Here is an 18,235-nt window from a genome sequence, read left to right as displayed (position 1 = left end):
TTGGGTTGATAACTCTTTTTGACTATGCCTGAAATTCAGTGGGAATGATGGTTGGAAGGTAGCAATTCTTTTAAAATTACTAGCTTGAACCCTATTGAAAAACTGATTAAGACTCTTTAAAATTGGAATATTATAGGCAGAGATGAACAATAACATCCCTTGAATAAAATATTTCTAACATTCAAGATTGCTGCCATTCTCCCTTTAGAGATTTTTTTTTTTTCTGCAGAAAAGGAATTGAAGAGGTTAAATCATATCTGTAAGAATCAGGTTGTAGTCTTGTGTATTTTTTTTCATGTTAAATATCAAAGATGGCTTAACATATTTAGAATTTTCTGAGTTTCTATTAATAAAGTTAAAAGAAAATCTAGCAATCAGGCAGTGGAGCCACATAAAATTTATATGTGAAACACCCACTGCGCTTATCTCTAGATAATGCTCTGAACCCACGTTCCACTTTCTGAATTCCGTGTATAAAGTTAAACATTGCAGAAAGGTATATATCTGATGATACAGATGAATAAGGTTGAAGTTTAGTAATGAGCAAAGTTGGTAAATTTAATATGTTCATGTCTTTAGTATTTCTGTTATTAATATAATTGGATTATTTTGTGGGAAATTATGAACCACTACTAAAAATATGATAGGTTTTAAACTCCCAGAAATTAAAGACTTCTATTCATACTATAGCACTGTATTTTAATGTATCAAACTAATATTAAGTTTCTTAAAATATTAATTGCAGGCAAAGTTGTTAGCTATGCAACAAGCCAGAGAAACTGCAGTTCAACAATACAAAAAACTGGAAGAAGAAATCCAGACACTTCGAGTTTACTACAGGTAAAATTCTTTTTATCCTAGGCATAAATAAATGTTAGTTTGGGAAATGTTTCTACCTAATTTTATAGTGGTGAATGAGGAAATACCTCAATGAAATTAAACATTATTCACTTAAGACATTTTTGTAGTTTCAGAATGATTCAGGCCTAAAATATTAATTATTGTACCTTTTTTCCTTCCTGTATTTGGTAAAGTGTAAGTTTAGACTCGCATTATAAAATGGGAATTATAAAATTTACGTAACTCTTAGCTAGTTGTCTAAATGGAAGCTGCTTAGCTCTTGAGCAATTTGCTCATCTAAATGACACCTCTAAAGTGATGGCATACATTTTTTAAATAGTACATGAAAAGCAGTTAATAATAGCCTTTCACCTATCATAGTATGAGAAGTTTCTAAAGGAAGGCCACTAAAGGATTTTTAAGACTTATTTAATTTATGCTCAAGAATAGTTGTGAAATTAATTCAGTAGGTCACACTGGCATTTTTAAATGAAAAGAAATAGAATAGAAAATGTCAGAGTGCAGAAAGGGTAAATATTGTTTTGTGATATTTTTGTTTCAGTTTTGTGTTGTGTGAGAGAGAAATAAGATTGTGTCTTGGGCTATATTTAAAATATATATTCTCACAGTGGATCATAGTTTAAAAAAAAAAAAAGGTTTGAAAAGTGATGTACAATGCCCTGCATATTTTTTAATACTCACAAAGATTTTAAAAACCTCATCTGAAATGTAAGAATTCACTAACTGGGGCTGTAGGTTATTGAAAGATTTTTTTAAAATTTAGTCCCCATCTTAAAATATAAGTGCATAAAATGTAATTAAATCAAAATCAGTTTTACTGAAATAAAATACATGTGCCATTATTAATACATTATTAATATATTAATAATTAAATAACTAGATCTAACAGCAAGTCTATTAAAAAACTGTAATTTCAAAGTAGTAATGACTATAAATGGTATTTTGAGGATAACTGCAAACACTGAAATGTGACATGAAAATACCAGTGGTTTCTATGGCGTAAACTCTCAAGAGCCACTAATAATACTAGTATAGTTTGTTGCCTGTGTTCATAATTGTAGGAAATACTGTATTTACATGAGAGTGAAAAATAAAGATGAAAATTTTTTCCCACCCTCATGTGAAGAACCCATGTTTTGGAGCAATGTTATTGGCATATACAGTAATTGGTTATTGTTACGGGTTGAATTGTGTCCTTCAAGAAAATATATTGAAATCTTAACCCCTAGTACCTCAGAATGTGATCTTATTTGGAAATAGGGTCTTTACAGAGCTAATCAAGTTAAAATGAGGTCATTAGCATGGGCTTTAACCCAGCATGACTGAAGTTTTTATAGAAAGTAGATATTTGGACACAGAGCCACAAGCATAGAGGGAAGACTATATGAAGACCCAGGGCAAAGACAGCCTTGTGGCTGGAGTGATGCATCTACAAGCACATGAATACCAAGGATTGTCAGCAAACACCAAAAGCTAGAAGAGGCATGGAAGGATTCTCCCTTACAGCTGTCAAAGAGGACACAACCCAGCAGAAACCTTTATTTTGGACTTGTAGCCTCCAGAACTGTGAGACAATAAATTTCTGTTGTTTTTGTTTTCTTTTTTCTTTTTTTTTTTTTTTGCGGTACGCAGGCCTCTCACTGTTGTGGCCTCTCCCGTTGTGGAGCACAGGCTCCGGACGCACAGGCTCAGCAGCCATGGCTCACGGGCCCAGCCGCTCCGCGGCATGTGGGATCTTCCCGGACCGGGGCACGAACCCGTGTCCCCTGCATCGGCAGGTGGACTCTTAACCACTGCGCCACCAGGGAAGCCCAATTTCTGTTGTTTTAAGCCCCCTAGTTTGGGTACTTTGTCACAGCAGCCCTAGGAAACTAATACGGTTATCAAATACCAAGGATGTTTGTTGGATGACTGCCTGTGGGGAATCATTTGCTTGCAGTTAGAATCAGTAGGCACGTAGGCAAGCAGAACCCTGATAGCAGTTGAAGACGTCCCATCCTTTTTTTTTTTTTTTTTAAGAGGGTAAATGTAACAGTCTTTCATCTGTATTTTACACCAGTGAATTCTCAACTGTAACTGCATTAGAATCACTTGAGGAGCCTCTAAAAATCCTGATCCCCATCCCATCCCAGGCCAATTACTTCAGAATCTCTTGGGATAAGACAGCTATCAGTGTGTTTCAAGCTCCTTAGAAATTCCCATGTGCAGCCAAGTTTGAAGGCTGCCATTTTACACTCACACTTCAGTTAGCTGCATTAAATTAGGGTTGCTTCTTCGTAGAATAATAGAAGCATTTATTAAACCCTTTATTAAGACTTATGAATAATGTGTGATTTGTGCCCAGACCTTGGATATTGCAATATGGTATGTAGTAGTTTCACCCCATTGATAGGGAGAGTTTTTATGGAAAACTCTCCTGCCATCCTTGTGAGATAGGACAGCAGGTGCTCTGTTGTTAAACTGACAGTGTCTGAGAATGCTGAGAGCAATGCGATAACCTTGCAAAAATTGACATTACTTACTGAAAAACAAACCTTGATACCGGTTCTTGATGCTCCTTCTCTTTGCTGAATTGCAGAAGATTATTGAAAGATTTTTGAAAATTATGAAGCTTAAACAATTATCTTTCAAAGACTTTTTTTAATCTACATGAATCTAACAGAGCTAAATAACCGCTTCTAAATAAAGAGTTAACAATTATTGGCTCAAAGATAAGCTTCACAAGGACCCCTCTCACTGCTACTTTTTTTTTTAAAAATCTGCTAATGATGTCGTTAAGCTACAGGGATTTGCAGTTGACAGCCCTCCCTTGCGTGACCTTATATAAATGAAAATCTCCAAGACCATTTTTTTTTTTTGTAAAGTGAGAATTATAGTACGTATCTTACAGAGTTATTTTAAGTATGTACAGCTCGTAACACAGTATTTGGCTTGTTGTTAGTGCTCAACTAATGTTAAGATAAACTTATTTTTACAACAAGAAGTCAGTGAGGTAAGAGTAGAATCAAAAACTGGTATCACTGAAGCCAAGGATGGAGAATTTTTTTTAAGAAGTCCGATGTTTCTGAATGGTTAAGTAAGATGAGGGCAAAAAGTATCCATTTTGTTTGAAATTAGGTGGTCATTAGTGACCTCTACAAGAGTAGTTTTAATAGAGTATTAGGTATAGAAGCCAGTTTTTTGTAAGTTCAAGAGTGATTTGAGGGAAAGAAGCATAGAAATTTGGACTATAAAGTGATCCTTGAATAAACTTGAATAAGAAAGATGTTAATGATAGTTGAGAAGAAAGGAATGTGGGTTAAGGATTTTGATTTTTGATTTTGAAAAATGGCAGACACTTGAGCATGTTCATGGCACATAGGAAGGAGCCAACAGAGAGAACAGAATTCCCCCAAATTTAGAAAGAGATGGAATTGAGAATCTGCAGAAGGGTTTGCCTTGAACAGGAAGATGGTCACCTTGTGCTTATAGACAGCAGCGAAGGAGATAAGAATAGCTGTGAATGTTAATAAATTTAAGCTCACAATTAATAGTTCCTTTTTTTTAAGGTATAGAGAACATACTGTGAGGATATACAGAAATTTATTTTAAATGGAACAGGAGTAAGATCCCTGGGATGTAGAATCCTAGGAAGGAAGAGGCAATTACCCAAAACAACAAAGCTTAAATTTCCTGGAATCTCAGATTCTGCTTTAAGTGAAAGTAAACAATATTTCTTACACACCTGAATAGATGGTGATTACAAATCCATACGTGAAACACAACAAATTCATAGAGATATTACCATTTTTTCTTCAAAGTTTCCTCTGTTATAGAGGACAAGGGAAAAGTTCCATATTTATTGTGAAGAAAACCAAGACTAATTCTGTAATTTTCATGTGTGTTTGCATGTTTGTATGTATGTCATCATAGATAATGGATTTTTTAAATAAAGTTTAAGAAAAAATACACTTTCAGTTATGCAGATCAGTTTTACATGCAAATATATATATACATACATACATACATGTATTTTGTCATGTCAAAGAAAGTTATTCATCAATGATTAAGAAAAAATACACTGAGGGCTTCCCTGGTGGCGCAGCGGTTGAGTGTCCGCCTGCCGATGCAGGGGACGCGGGTTCGTGCCCCGGTCCGGGAAGATCCCACATGCCGCGGAGCGGCTGGGCCCATGAGCCATGACGGCTGGGCCTGTGCGTCCGGAGCCTGTGCTCTGCAATGGGAGACGCCGCAACGGTGAGAGGCCCGCGTATCGCAAAAAAAAAAAGAAAAAATACACTGAGAAAAATCTAGGAATAGGACAGTAAGCTAGAGCCAGGAGTAAGTCAGCTTGCATGTATACCATGAAACAGGGAAAGAATAAGCCTCGAGAATAAGTCTGGCTCTCAGACTTTCCAGCAGCCAAAGCAGAAGAGGATGTGTGATCAGTTATTAGTGTTAAGAGCAGATTAAAATATGCTGATGACATTTTTTCTACCTTGCCTTTACTTCTACCAATTGGTGATACTGACCTTATTCTTTTTAAATTTTTTTCCAAAAATCATTTTCTTTTGCTGGGTTATGCTAAGAGCTACTGTTATTATAAGCATTCCATTTCCCTGAATGGAAATAAGGAATATGGAAGTATGTATTTATACTACGAGGTTTCTCTATTCTGTTTGTTTCCTTTGAGTTTTAGAAGACTTTGAATACTTAGAAAAGGAAATGTTGGCCTTTTGTGTCCTTTGGCACACTTAGAGACAGAGGCAAGTGAGGTGAATGGGTAGGGATACTAAACTTACCATTATAACTGATGGCTGTTTCACATTAAAGCAGAAAGTATAGCAGGAAACGAATAACAATGTGAAGCTTTAAAATAAATTTTACATATTACTAAAGTGCTATTAGTACAGTCTTAGTACCTCCTTTGTGCCGAATGCTCAGTTCATTTGCAACAGCTTCATTAGTCAAAACAGTTTCATCAGGGAAGAATCTTAAACTTTTAAGAGTTAGATTTGTATTTAGTAATGATCTTTTCCTGTTCTTTAAACCTGTAGTGCTGCATTCCTAAGCTCAGGAGGCATAATAATAACAAACTCTTTTCTAATCAAGAGAAAGCCTAAGTTTCAATGTTTGCTGATTTTATAGTGCTTCCTTATATTTCCTTTTGCTTAAAGAAAATATAAATTCAACTGTGTAGATAAGAATTATCCTGTTGTTTAGTGCCAGTAGACTAGGATTTAATATACTTGTAATAGTAGCAGATTATGTTTTAAATTTTTTTTATGTTTTGTGTAATTCCAAGTGAGAAGTTGTGATGCCTTTCAGAACGTGGTAAATTTTGCATTCTAGACCAAAAATATTGAATAGTGTGCTTCATATTTTAAGGTGATATGTTTCCTATAATTGTAATGGTATTTTTTAAAATAATTAAATAGAATAGTTAAGTGTTTGACATAGTGAATACAGGACTAAAAATAAATCCTACTTACTGGGTTCATGATATACTACATTTCAAAGTCACAGAAGCCATAAAGATAGAAGCCATGTTAAATATACTCAAAAAGAGGGTGAAGTGCTTATTTTCTACATTCTTTTTATAAATTTTATTTAGTGTGGGTGTTTTTTACTTCTTTTGTCCATTTTTTGGTCTGTATGTATGTTATCCTTAGCAATCAGAAATATTACTGACTGTCACTAGGAACTGGTTGGGTTTGTTTTTGTGTGTGTGATGGTGATAGTTTTTCATTCAACTATGTGTTCTTTTAGTCAGAACTACACATCAATTAGACAATCAGCAGTGATGATAGCATGCAAACTCTAGCCATGAAGCAACATTTTTCTCAATGCAAATCCCTCGTCAAGAGGGGTTGAACACTCGATCCTGACCTCTTAGTTCTATGTTCTAATCAGTTGTGCTAACTGGACTGCCCAAAGACATAAACATTTTGTCATATATATATTTTCTATAAGGACTAACTATCATGGAGCTGTGTCAAGGTACCATACTGCCAAAGCAGTAATAAAAAGAACAAAAGAGTACCTGAATTCTTCCATCTTTCCCATTGATCAAATTTTTTTTAATGTAGGCAAGCTGCAAGCTTTCTAGGTTTCAATTTCTTTAACTTGGACTTGAGGCTTTCTCTGCTTCTAACATTCTGTGAAATTTATAGCCCTTTTATATGAGGCAGATTAATTTTTTTGTTTAGTGATGTTTAGAATCAAGAACTATCTTCTTATACCAATGAGTTGCACCTGTATGTTAGTTACTTCACCTATGAACAAATAATATCTGAGCTGCTTATTATGAAAATCAGGGAGGTGATTTAATTGAATGCTTTTTGAAAACTGTAAAGTACTGTACAAAAGGAAATATATTAATAGTATCATTGATCAAAATACTCTAAAAGTTTTTGCTTTATTGACATATAAGACAACAATTAAATTACTACAGAGGCTATTTCTAACAAAATATTTTATGTCTTTATGACTTTGTATCCGGACGGACATTTTTTTTTGCATTACTGAGTTTCACTATTTTCTGTGCCTTATTTTAACAATAAGTTATAAGAATAAGACTAAAATTCAACATGTATAGCTCTCAGGTGCTCTTTTTTATTCTATAAAATGGCCCAGCTTTCTCTTTTAAAAACATTTAACAGGGGGCTTCCCTGGTGGCGCTAGTGGTTGAGAGCCTGCCTACTAATGCAGGGGACACGGGTTCTAGCCCTGGTCTGGGAGGATCCCACATGCCACGGAGCGGCTAGGCCCGTGAGCCACAAGTACTGAGCCTGTGCATCTGGAGCCTGTGCTCCGCAACAAGAGAGGCCGCGATAGTGAGAGGCCCACGCACCACGATGAAGAGTGGCTCCCGCTTGCCACAACTAGAGAAAGCCCTCGCACAGAAACGAAGACCCAACACAGCAAAAATAAATAAATTAATTAATAAAGCGTCTCAGGTTGATGTGTTTAATACCTTCACAAATATTTTAAAAAAAAAATTTAACAAAATATTTTGCCATTTAATCATTGTGGTTAGCAAAAGGTGCAAAGTTAGAATGGGCTTGCCAATTATAGATCCTGGAGTTTGCCATCTATTAACATTATTTTTATCAGCTTGAGAAAAATTTAGTTTTATATTTGTTAAACAAAAAAGTAAAGTGTTTCCCTTGTTCTTGACACTATTATTATAGTTCCACAGATGCCTATTGCCTTCTACATAGGTAATCTTCGACTTGTCCCTTTTTACAAATTTAATTAGTAACCAAATTTTGCTAGATTTTTCCTTGCAATGTCTCCTTCTTTGCAAAGTTCCTGCCTTAGACCAGACTTGTATATTTTCATGCCCAGGCTTTTCTAGCTACTTCATCTACTTGTCTCCATTCTTTACTCCTCTTAAGATGCCTGAAACGTTATTTTCAACCTCTCAATCAGCCATCAACAGTATTTAGTAATACCACTTTACCTATACAGTAAATTCCAAACTCTTTAACCTAACACTCGTGAACCCTAGATATTGCCACCACCTCTTTGTTGTTGTTGTTTTGCCACCTCTTTTTCTGATTTAGTATTCCACTAATCATCTTTTTACCTTCTGGTTTCATTCATATTTGTGTCAATGATGCTAGTACACTGCCTTACACATAGTAGGCACTCAACAAATATTCGTTATACTAAATCAACTATTACTTGCACTCTCAAAATGAACTGTTCGCTCTTTCCTAGACACACACCCCCCCACCAAATTTCCCACTTCAGTGCTTTCTTTTAATCACCTTATTCCCCCTGGAATACTCCATCTCTAACCTATCAGATTCTTATTGAGCCTTTAGAACACAATTTAAGTACTAACTATTATGGTAATCTTTTTCTGATCTTCTCAACCAGAAGTGATCTCATTCTACCTAAAATTAACTACCATAATTATTCACAGTGCTCTCTCACAATACATACCTCATGCTTACCTATGTAATAGTTGTATGAATATTTCTCTTAATTTCCCTGCTAGGGCTTCTGTTCTTTATATATAATAGGTCTTCATTAAATATTTGCCAAACAAATGAATAAATAATCAAATTTAACACTAGATTGAAAGTTTCTTCAGATTAAAAGTTTCCTCTGCAGAATGGTAGTCTGTGTAATACACGTAATAAGAACAATGGTGAGTAAATGATTGGAGATAACATGGACTTACTTCACCATTTCAGTTAGTCAGTTGCAGGGGTGTGGGGCAAGATGAGGTCTCCATATGATAAAGAAAGTATCATCTGCCAACAAAGTTTCTTTCTTTTTTTTCAGGCCAACAGTGTTCAGATTTGAAAATCATTATCAGAAACATTTGTTTGGATTTTACCTTTCTTGAAATTTAGGATTAAAAAAAGCTTAGGAAACAATATCATTATCCCATGTTCATTTGCAATATTGTTTCTCGTAGTGAAAAAAACAACACTGGAAGGTCTGCCCACTGTGGGGACCCTTAGCATGGCATGTGTGTTAGGGTTCTCCAGAGAAACAGAACCAATAGACTGTGTATATACAGGGAGAGAGATTTAGTTTAAGGAATTGGCTCATGCATTTGTGAGGGCTGGTCAGTCTAAAATCTGCACGACAAGCCAGCAGGCTGGAGAACCAGGAAAGAGCTGATGTTGAAGTTGTGAGTTCCAAGATGCAGAATTCCTTCTTCCTCGGGAGATCTCAGTCTTTCTCTTAAAGCCTTCAGCTGATTGGATGAGGCCCATCCATATTATGGACAGTAATCTGCTTTCCTCAAAGCCTACTGATCTAAATATTAATCATATCTAAAAAATACATTTGCAGCCGCATCTAGACTGGTGTTTGAACAAACATGCAGACACCACAGCCTAGCCATGTTGACACATAAAATGAAATTAACCATCACACCTGCGTATTTCAGCAATTAGCTGAGGCTTCGTAGAAGCTACCTTCTCTAAAAGGGGCATGCATTTACCATTTTACCACATTTTCCATCCTGCCTACTTCACGCATTTAACATCAACTGCCTTAATCATATAGGCATTTACATTTGTGACCCCCTGATGTGTGTTGTGTTCTTATGTTCTTATTTAATTATAAAAGAAGTATTTGTATACATATAACTATGCACTGGCCCCTGGCTACCTCTCTAACCTCATTTCTTAACATGTATGTGTCTACTCTTGCTTCACTCCAGCCACACCAGCTCCCTTATTATCTCAAACATTCTAAGAATGCTCCCATCACAGGACTTTGACATTTTTTTCTCTGCTTGGAGTGATCTACCTCCCACCCCCACCCCGGTGTCACAAGTCAGCTTCTCACTTTGCTCCACTTTTTGCTTAAATGTCCCTGACCACACTGTCTAAAATAACCTACCTCCTCACTGCATCACTCTACTTGTTACTCTCCTTTATTTTTCTTAATAATGGAAATTAATAATTCATTAATAATGGAAATAAGCCTACATGACACTATACTATATTTGTGGATTGTCCTCGAGAAATTAAATTCTGCAAGGAGGACCAGGATTTTGTTTATTTACCATTGCATCTTATACCTGAATCCGTGCTTGATGCATCCTTCATGGTCAATAAAATTTTCTCTGATACATCAGAAATTCAACAGCAGGTGTTCTGAGAAGTGGAACTATGTCTAGAAGTTAGGTTTATTATATGTGTGGTGAATGAGAGGAGAGGAAATTTTAACTTGCGTTCATAACCTAATCAAGTGTTTGAATTTTTTATGTGTATATATTACTTTATATAAAAATGAGTTTGCAAGTTTTAATGCCTTTATTCATAATAACCTGCACAAATTAAATTTCACACCTAGAAGAAAATAAGCTTCTATGAAAAATAGGTCTGTAATGTCTACATATGTGCGTGTATAATATAGTTATATCAGTGAAGTTCATCTCTTTAATATATTTTATTAGTGTTGTGCTTTACAACACAATCAGATGTATAAGGGAATGATAATCCAAAGTAGATTCACTTACCTTATGAAATAGATGCCTATAAATGATAACCTCATTTTATGTTTTAAGTTTGCCAAATATTTTAAACTACTTTTTAAAGTACTTACATTTCAGAAATTCAAGCACTTTAAAAAATAAAAAGAAAAATATTAGAAACTTTAAAAGAAGTGTTAATCATAACATTCTTCTGCCACTTGGTAGAAGTGGGGGCCCATGACAGGTTAGTGAGGAAAAGGGTGCCTTTTTAAAAACGTCAATCCCTACTACTGGACTGAATGTCAATATTATGACATAGTATGAAAAAAAACCCAAAACTTCAATCCTATGAACATTAGTTATGGCCAGAAAAGACAATGAAAGGAGAAAATTCCTTCATATTTCAAGAGACTTCAATCAGTACGATTAGATTTATTTAGCATGTTTGCATTATAAATGTTTTCTCTTTCTGCATATATACATTATTAAATGTATTAAAGTTTTATTGAATCTAAACTAGTTTAAAATATTTAAAATAAATGGAAATAATAGCTAATAATAAAGACCTTTGTTCAGAAACATTGATTCATTAATTGCAAAAAAAAAATAAATATCAAAGTTAACTTACAGACTAAGATACAATAAACAGATCTTTGAGCTACTCTTGATTTTTATAAACTTTCTAATGCGACTGCTGTCATAAAGAGCTTAGTAAATATTGACTGAGGATGATAATGATGATCCAGCAATATTTTTAAGACTGGGCACTGGCAGTACGGTCAGATATCCGGGACTTAACATTGTCTTTTTGCCATGGGGCCCTTCCACCTGGGCCTCTCCCAAAAGGACAAATGTTTACCTGCAGTTGAGCATTTAAATGTGTAAATATTCCAGTCTCAATTATCAGTGAAGTAGTTAGAGTCTTCACTCTTTAAATCATGAAGTAGTTGTTCTTTGAAGTTTAAGGTGGTGTTCCAAAAGTTTGCAAAGGTCAAAAAAGACTTAATTGAATGTTTTTCTTGTATTTACAAACAAAAATGTGTTTTATGAACTCAGGTCAATATTAAAATATTTTTTCCCCTTGCTATTTCAGACCTCAGGTATTTATGAAACTTCAGAATTTATTAGGGTTTAATTTACTATTTTCTTTAGTTAAGTTTTAAATGTTGTTATGCAGTATATCTTGTTCCCGTTGGGTTTTTTAAGGGTTTTGTGATTGTCAGTACTCTACTATTATAGTTCCAGTTTTTTCCCCAAATAACTGGTTCAGATTAGATCAGAAATAAACAATATTCTGTTATTTCATGAAACAATGAAGAAATTCAAAAGCCTAGGTATTTTTTTAGTTTAGTTTTATTAGACATTACTGAGCTGATAAATATTTTAATTTGCTTTAATCCGTAGAAGATTTAGCTGTCTTGTCAAGCTTGGTTAACTGATCTGAACTGTAAAACATAAAAATTTTCTAAAACATCAATTATATGAAAAGATGTGAGAATTGAGATTTTGATCTGGAAAGTTGGACACACTGTTGGCTCATAATTGAGATGTATACGTTTTCTAACTCTAGTTTGGTTTCATTTGTTCTTTGTTTATTTGTTTTGTTTTGTTGTATATGATTCAAAATTGAAATAACCACTCATCCACTTATTGTACTCTGTCACCTGAAAACTAAGTGAAACCAAGAAGTCAAGTGTTATTCTCTGACTTGATTTTTAATAATTATTTGGTTTTGGTTTATAATTAGTAACATGATTAAAAGGTGACATAAACAGACTTAAGTTATAATTTATATAAAGAAAACTTCACTTATTTCTAAATCTGACTTAATTGGATCTTTATCTTTTTATTAGTAAAATTTTTGTTTTGCAGTCATTCTTTTGGTACAACATAGTGTTTTAATTCCTAGCTAACACTGTAGTAAGACAGATGGTGTAGATTCTGACTTCCTAGCTGAGGTGACCTTTGATAGGTAATTATCTCTCTAAGCCTCAATTTCCTGACCTGTAAAATTGGAATTGTACTAATATCTGCATCATATTATTTTTGAGAAAATCAAATGAAATAATGTGTGTCAAATGATTTGTACCATACCAGAGTACAGACTTAGGTATTTAATAAGTGTGAACCATTGTTGTTATAATGCCTATGCTGAGTTTATACTGATCTATCATTCGCTTTTCTTTGAGATTCTATTAATGCATTTCAAATATTTTTAGTGTTTTTGGCTCAAAATACAATATCATGACTGCAATACAGAATCATTTGATTTTTCTTTGGGAACAAGTTCTTACTGGAATTAGAGGGTTAATTTTTTTTTTTTTTTTTTTTTTTTTTTTTTTGCGGTACGCGGGCCTCTCGCTGTTGTGGCCTCTCTCGTTGCGGAGCACAGGCTCTGGACGCGCAGTCTCAGTGGCCATGGCTGACAGGCCCAGCCCCTCCGCGGCATGTGGGATCTTCCCGGACCGGGGCACGAACCCATGTCCCCTGCATCGGCAGGCGGATTCTCAACCACTGCGCCACCAGGGAAGCCCTTAGAGGGTTAATTTTTTTCTTGTTACGGGACACTTAGAAAAATATTTAGTCAAAGTGATGTGCTTCAACTTAGATTTGGCCCTTTTTGATTACCAGTTTATTTTCAGGTGGTGTTTTTCACACAGGAAAATTCCAATGTTCAGAAATCTATTGAGAATTAGAAATTTAATAATTCTTCAATTTTTTCTACTCTATGAAAAATATATTTTTCATAGAGTACACATTCAAAATATACCATGTTTTCTGTTTTAAAGTCTACCCCAGAAAATAATAAGGATGTAATTTTAAAGCTATGTTCCTTATTCTTTCTATCTTGTATCTTGTAGTTCAGTACAAACATTATCTTTTTCAACATCCTTGTGAGGTATTATCCCTTTTCACAGATGAGGAAGCTGAAACACAGAGCTATAAACTAACGTGCTCTAGGTCACATCAGGGCCAGTAACAGAAGTATAAATACTACCTAACCCGTCTTATACTTGGGTCTTTTACTCTATCTGCTAGACAGCTTCCCCGACCCCTGCCTGTCTCATAAATAATGCTAAGGCAAAACTGGTACTTCAGCATTATTTTCCTGATTTGGATATGCTTGATATGTTTATCACATAAAACACACCTCTGAGACCACATTAAAGACATATTAAAATGGTAAAAGAACCTGACCTGCTTTGGAGTTCAACAGTCTTTGTCTGTGTTCAGCCAAACTATATGAATTACAACCGCAGTCAGTGTCTGAATTTATAGACTACCTCTGAATTTTTTTTTAAGAACCTTTAAGCTCTAGCATTATATCATATGTCAGACAACAAAGGTAAATACTATGCTTGAAAGTAATCTTATCCCCACAATCATTTATTTTTATTTATATGTTGTGGTATTGTTATTTTATCAGTGCCCTAGCACAATCACTAACATAACATTAACTATATTTAGAAACTAATCATTAACCAAATAGCCATTTTTAGTACTATATGAATTTATTAAGAGCCTACTCTATGCAAAGAATTGTGTAGTCTTTTATAGAAAATAGAGTAACAAAGGGTTAGGTGCAATTATTACCCTCAAATAAATTATAATTAAGTAGAAAGAAAGAAAAAGTATACTCAAAATGAGCATTTAAGATTATATGCTGTTAAATAAAATAATTTGGCATTGCCATAGAAAGTTACAGAAGGGAGAAATTATTGCAGACTGAAATAAACAAAGTTTTATGGAATGCTTGGGAATTGAGGTACGAACAAACAGGATTCTGAAAGAAAGAGAGGAGGAGGAGGAAGGGCATTCTAGCCTAGAACAGTAAAAGCAAAAATGAAGAAGTTGTAATGAACATACTGTGTTACACTATGGAATTGAGAGAAAGTTTCAGAAATTTGAATGCTAACATGCATCCAGTTGTTGGGGGTTTTTTTTAGCATTTTAAAATTTATTCTTCTACCTTTTCCTAGGCATGTGTATACACATAAAATACATAAATTTGGTGTTTCACATACATGGAATTTTATTATATACTTTTCCCTGCAACTTGCTTGCATTCAGTTTTGATTCTGTATTCCCTAGGGAAACAGAGCCTTGGGAATCTGGAACTTTTTCGTAAAAACATTAAAAATAAAATTTATACTCAAAAGAAATATATTTTCTAATTTACATAAAGTTTAAAGCATTTTGAAAGCTTAAATGAATTTTTTAATTTTGAATATATATAAAGAAGAAAGAATGAATTTCACATGTTCCCATCACTTGCCCCCAGAACTATCAACTCCTGGTCAGCCTGGTTCCATCCACACCTTCATGCACATACACACACTCTCTGGCATTATTTTAAAGTAAATCTCATATACCATTTAATTTCATCTATAAATATTACAGTATATATCTCTAAAAAATAACTATAATCCATCAACACACTTAGAAACAATTTAACAGTAATTTCTTAATATCCTCAAATATCCAGAGTTCAGACTTTCAGTTGTCTCATTATGTTGTAATGTCTTATTAATTAATTTGTTTTAATGAGGATTTAAATAAGGTCCACACATTGCAGTTGGTTGATACATTTTTTTTTTTTTTTTTTTTTTTTTTTGCGGTACGCGGGCCTCTCACTGTTGTGGCCTCTCCCGTTGCGGAGCACAGGCTCCGGACGCGCAGGCTCAGCAGCCATGGCCCACGGGCCCAGCCGCTCTGCAGCATGTGGGAACCTCCCGGACGGGGGCACGAACCCGTGTCCCCTGCATCGGCAGGCGGACTCTCAACCATTGCGCCACCAGGGAAGCCCTGATACATATTTTTTAATCTGTATGTTTCCACTACACCTTTATATTTTTTTGTTACAATTTATTTGTTGAAAAACTGGTTTCTTAGTTCTGTAGAGTTTCCACAGTGAGAATTTTGCTGATTGCATCTTCATCTCATGAGGTAGTTCGCATTGAATGAACTTTTCAAGTTACTATTTTTTATACTTCTAATATGCGTGTATGTATGTGTGTGTGTATATAGAGAGAGAGAATGTCTAATTTTTTAGAACATACATCATTCACTTCAGTCTTCACATGTTCCTTTTTACAGGTTATTATATGATATTCATCAGTAATTTTGTGAAATTAGAAACAGATTGTTAAGTCAACCTATGAAAGAAAAAAGCAATAAGTGCATGCTATCTATTTTGTGCAAAGAAAGTATTTTATAACATTTTAGTCATCCAAGCAAAATTTATTTATAACATTTATAGTAGAAAATGCAAAATTACAAAAATAGAAGTGAGCTTTAGTTCCACTACCATTTTCATGATATTTTGGAATGTATAATTCTAAACTTTTTTCCTGTGACTAGCTATACAGTACTTTTTTTTCAAAAGTATTTTACTTAATAATTCTATGCCAGTTTCTTATACTATATATTATACTATTAATTCCTGCATTATCTACTACTTCTCTCATTGTTCTTGATCTGTATATTAACACTAATTCTAAGCTTCTTTCATATTCCTCACAACTGGTAAAAGGTAAAAACTAAAATAAATATACTATGCCTATTTAAAATTTGACCCACTATGAACTGAAACTAGAGTTTGGAATCACATAAAAGAGGTGTATTGGCACCCATTCAGAAGACTATCATGAATTTTTGTATAATATGGAATCATGGAACTGTCATAAAATAGTCTCTGAGATGAACCTTAAATAGAAATACAGTGAATTCATTTCAAGTATGGGAGTATACTGATAGAAAGAAGATCCTCCAGGTTTACACAGTCACAGAGCTATGTCTCATAATAAACTAACTCAAAATACAGTAGAGTTTTCTTTTTATATTTATTTATTTTATTTATTTATTTTCCTTATTTTTTTTGGCTGCATCGGGTCTTAGCTGCAGCTCATGGGATCTTTGTTGAGGCATGCGGGATCTTTGCATTACGGTGCGCGGTCTGCTCGGGTTCTCTCCAGTTGCAGCACGTGGGCTTCTCTCTAGTTGTGGCGTGCGGATTTTCTCTCTCTCGTTGTGGCCTGCGGGCTCCAGGGCGTGTGGGCTCTGTAGTTTGCGGCACACGGGCTCTCTCCTTGAGGCGCGCGAGCTCAGTAGTTGTGGCACACGGACTTGGTTGCCCCGAGGCATGTGGGATCTTAGTTCCCCAACCAGGCATCCAACCCACGTCTCCTGCATTGGAAGGCGGATTCTTGAGCACTGGACCACCAGGGAAGTCCCCCAGCAAAGTTCTAATTATCATTAAAGTTAACATTTATAGCCACCAGAATGGCTATAATTTTTTTAATGGAAAATAACAAATATTGGCAAGGATGCAGAAAAACCAGAACTCTCATACTTTGCTGGTAGGAATGTAAAATGGTGCAGCCACTGTAGAAAACAGTTTGGTGGTTGCTTAAGAAGTTAAACATAGAATTAGCATACTGCCCAGCATTCCTGGGTATATACCCAAAAGAACTGAAAACAGATACTCAAACAAAAACTCGTGCATGAATGTTCATAACAGATTTGTTCACAATAGCCAAAAGGTGGAAAAAACTGAAATGTCCATCAACTAATGAATAGATAAACAGTGTGTGGTATATACATACAATGGAATATTTTTCAGCCATGAAAAGGAATGGCATGCAGATACATGCTACAATGTTAATGAACATCCTAAGTGAAAAAAGCCACATACAAAGGTACATATTGCATGATTTTTTAGACATGGATTATCCAGAATCAGCAAATTCATGGAGACAGAAAGCAGATTAGTGGTTTCTAGGGCCTGGAGATAGTGAGGAATGGAAAGTAACTGCTTAATGAATACAGGATTTCCTTTGGAGATGATGAAAGTGTTCTGGAACTAAATAGTGATAGTGATTGTACAACATTGTGAATATACTAAATGTCACTAATAGTATATTTCATGTTATGTTTATTCTAAGAAAACCCAGACTGAACCCAGCAACGTATAAAAAGAATTATTTACCATGGACCAAGCAAAGTTGGTTTAACACCTGAAAATCAATAAGTGGAATACACTTTATTATTTTGCTAATAAGGCTGCCATAACAAAATACCTTAGGCTAGGTAGCTTAAACAATGAAAATTTGTTTTCACACAGTTTTGGAGACTAGAAGTTTAAGGTCAAGGTGTCAGAGGTGTGATTCCTCCTGCAGTCTCTCTCCTTGACTTGCAGGTGGCCACCTCGCTGCACTCTCACATGACCCTTCCTCTGTGTGCACACATCCCTGATGTCTATCTCTATATGCCCTGATCCCTTTTTATAAGGTCGCCAGTCAGGTTGTATGAGAGCCCACCCGAGCGCCCTCATCTTAACTACCTCATTAAAAGCCCTGTATCCCCAAACAGGCACATGCGGAGGCACTGGGAGTTACGTGGGAGTTAGGGCTTAAGCATATGAATCTGGAGGGGATACAGTTCAGT

The 18,235-nt window shown here is 35.0% G+C and overlaps 1 protein-coding gene across 2 annotated transcripts in view; it reads left to right on the top strand.

The window, feature by feature from the left end:
- Positions 1 to 18,235, top strand: part of MIPOL1 (mirror-image polydactyly 1) — a 312,254-nt gene that overhangs the window by 212,121 nt on the left and 81,898 nt on the right. For both annotated transcript variants that reach the window (XM_082835259.1, XM_082835258.1), the window contains exon 11: positions 746 to 840. In XM_082835259.1, coding sequence (XP_082691385.1) covers positions 746 to 840 — 95 coding nt within the window. The remainder of the gene's footprint in view (positions 1 to 745; positions 841 to 18,235) is intronic.

This window comes from Leucopleurus acutus (assembly GCF_964270905.1).
Source record: "Leucopleurus acutus genome assembly, chromosome: 1".
NCBI lineage: Eukaryota > Metazoa > Chordata > Mammalia > Artiodactyla > Delphinidae > Leucopleurus > Leucopleurus acutus.
The sequence above is the reverse complement of the archived record's forward strand: the minus strand, read 5'-3'. Positions and strand labels throughout refer to the sequence as shown.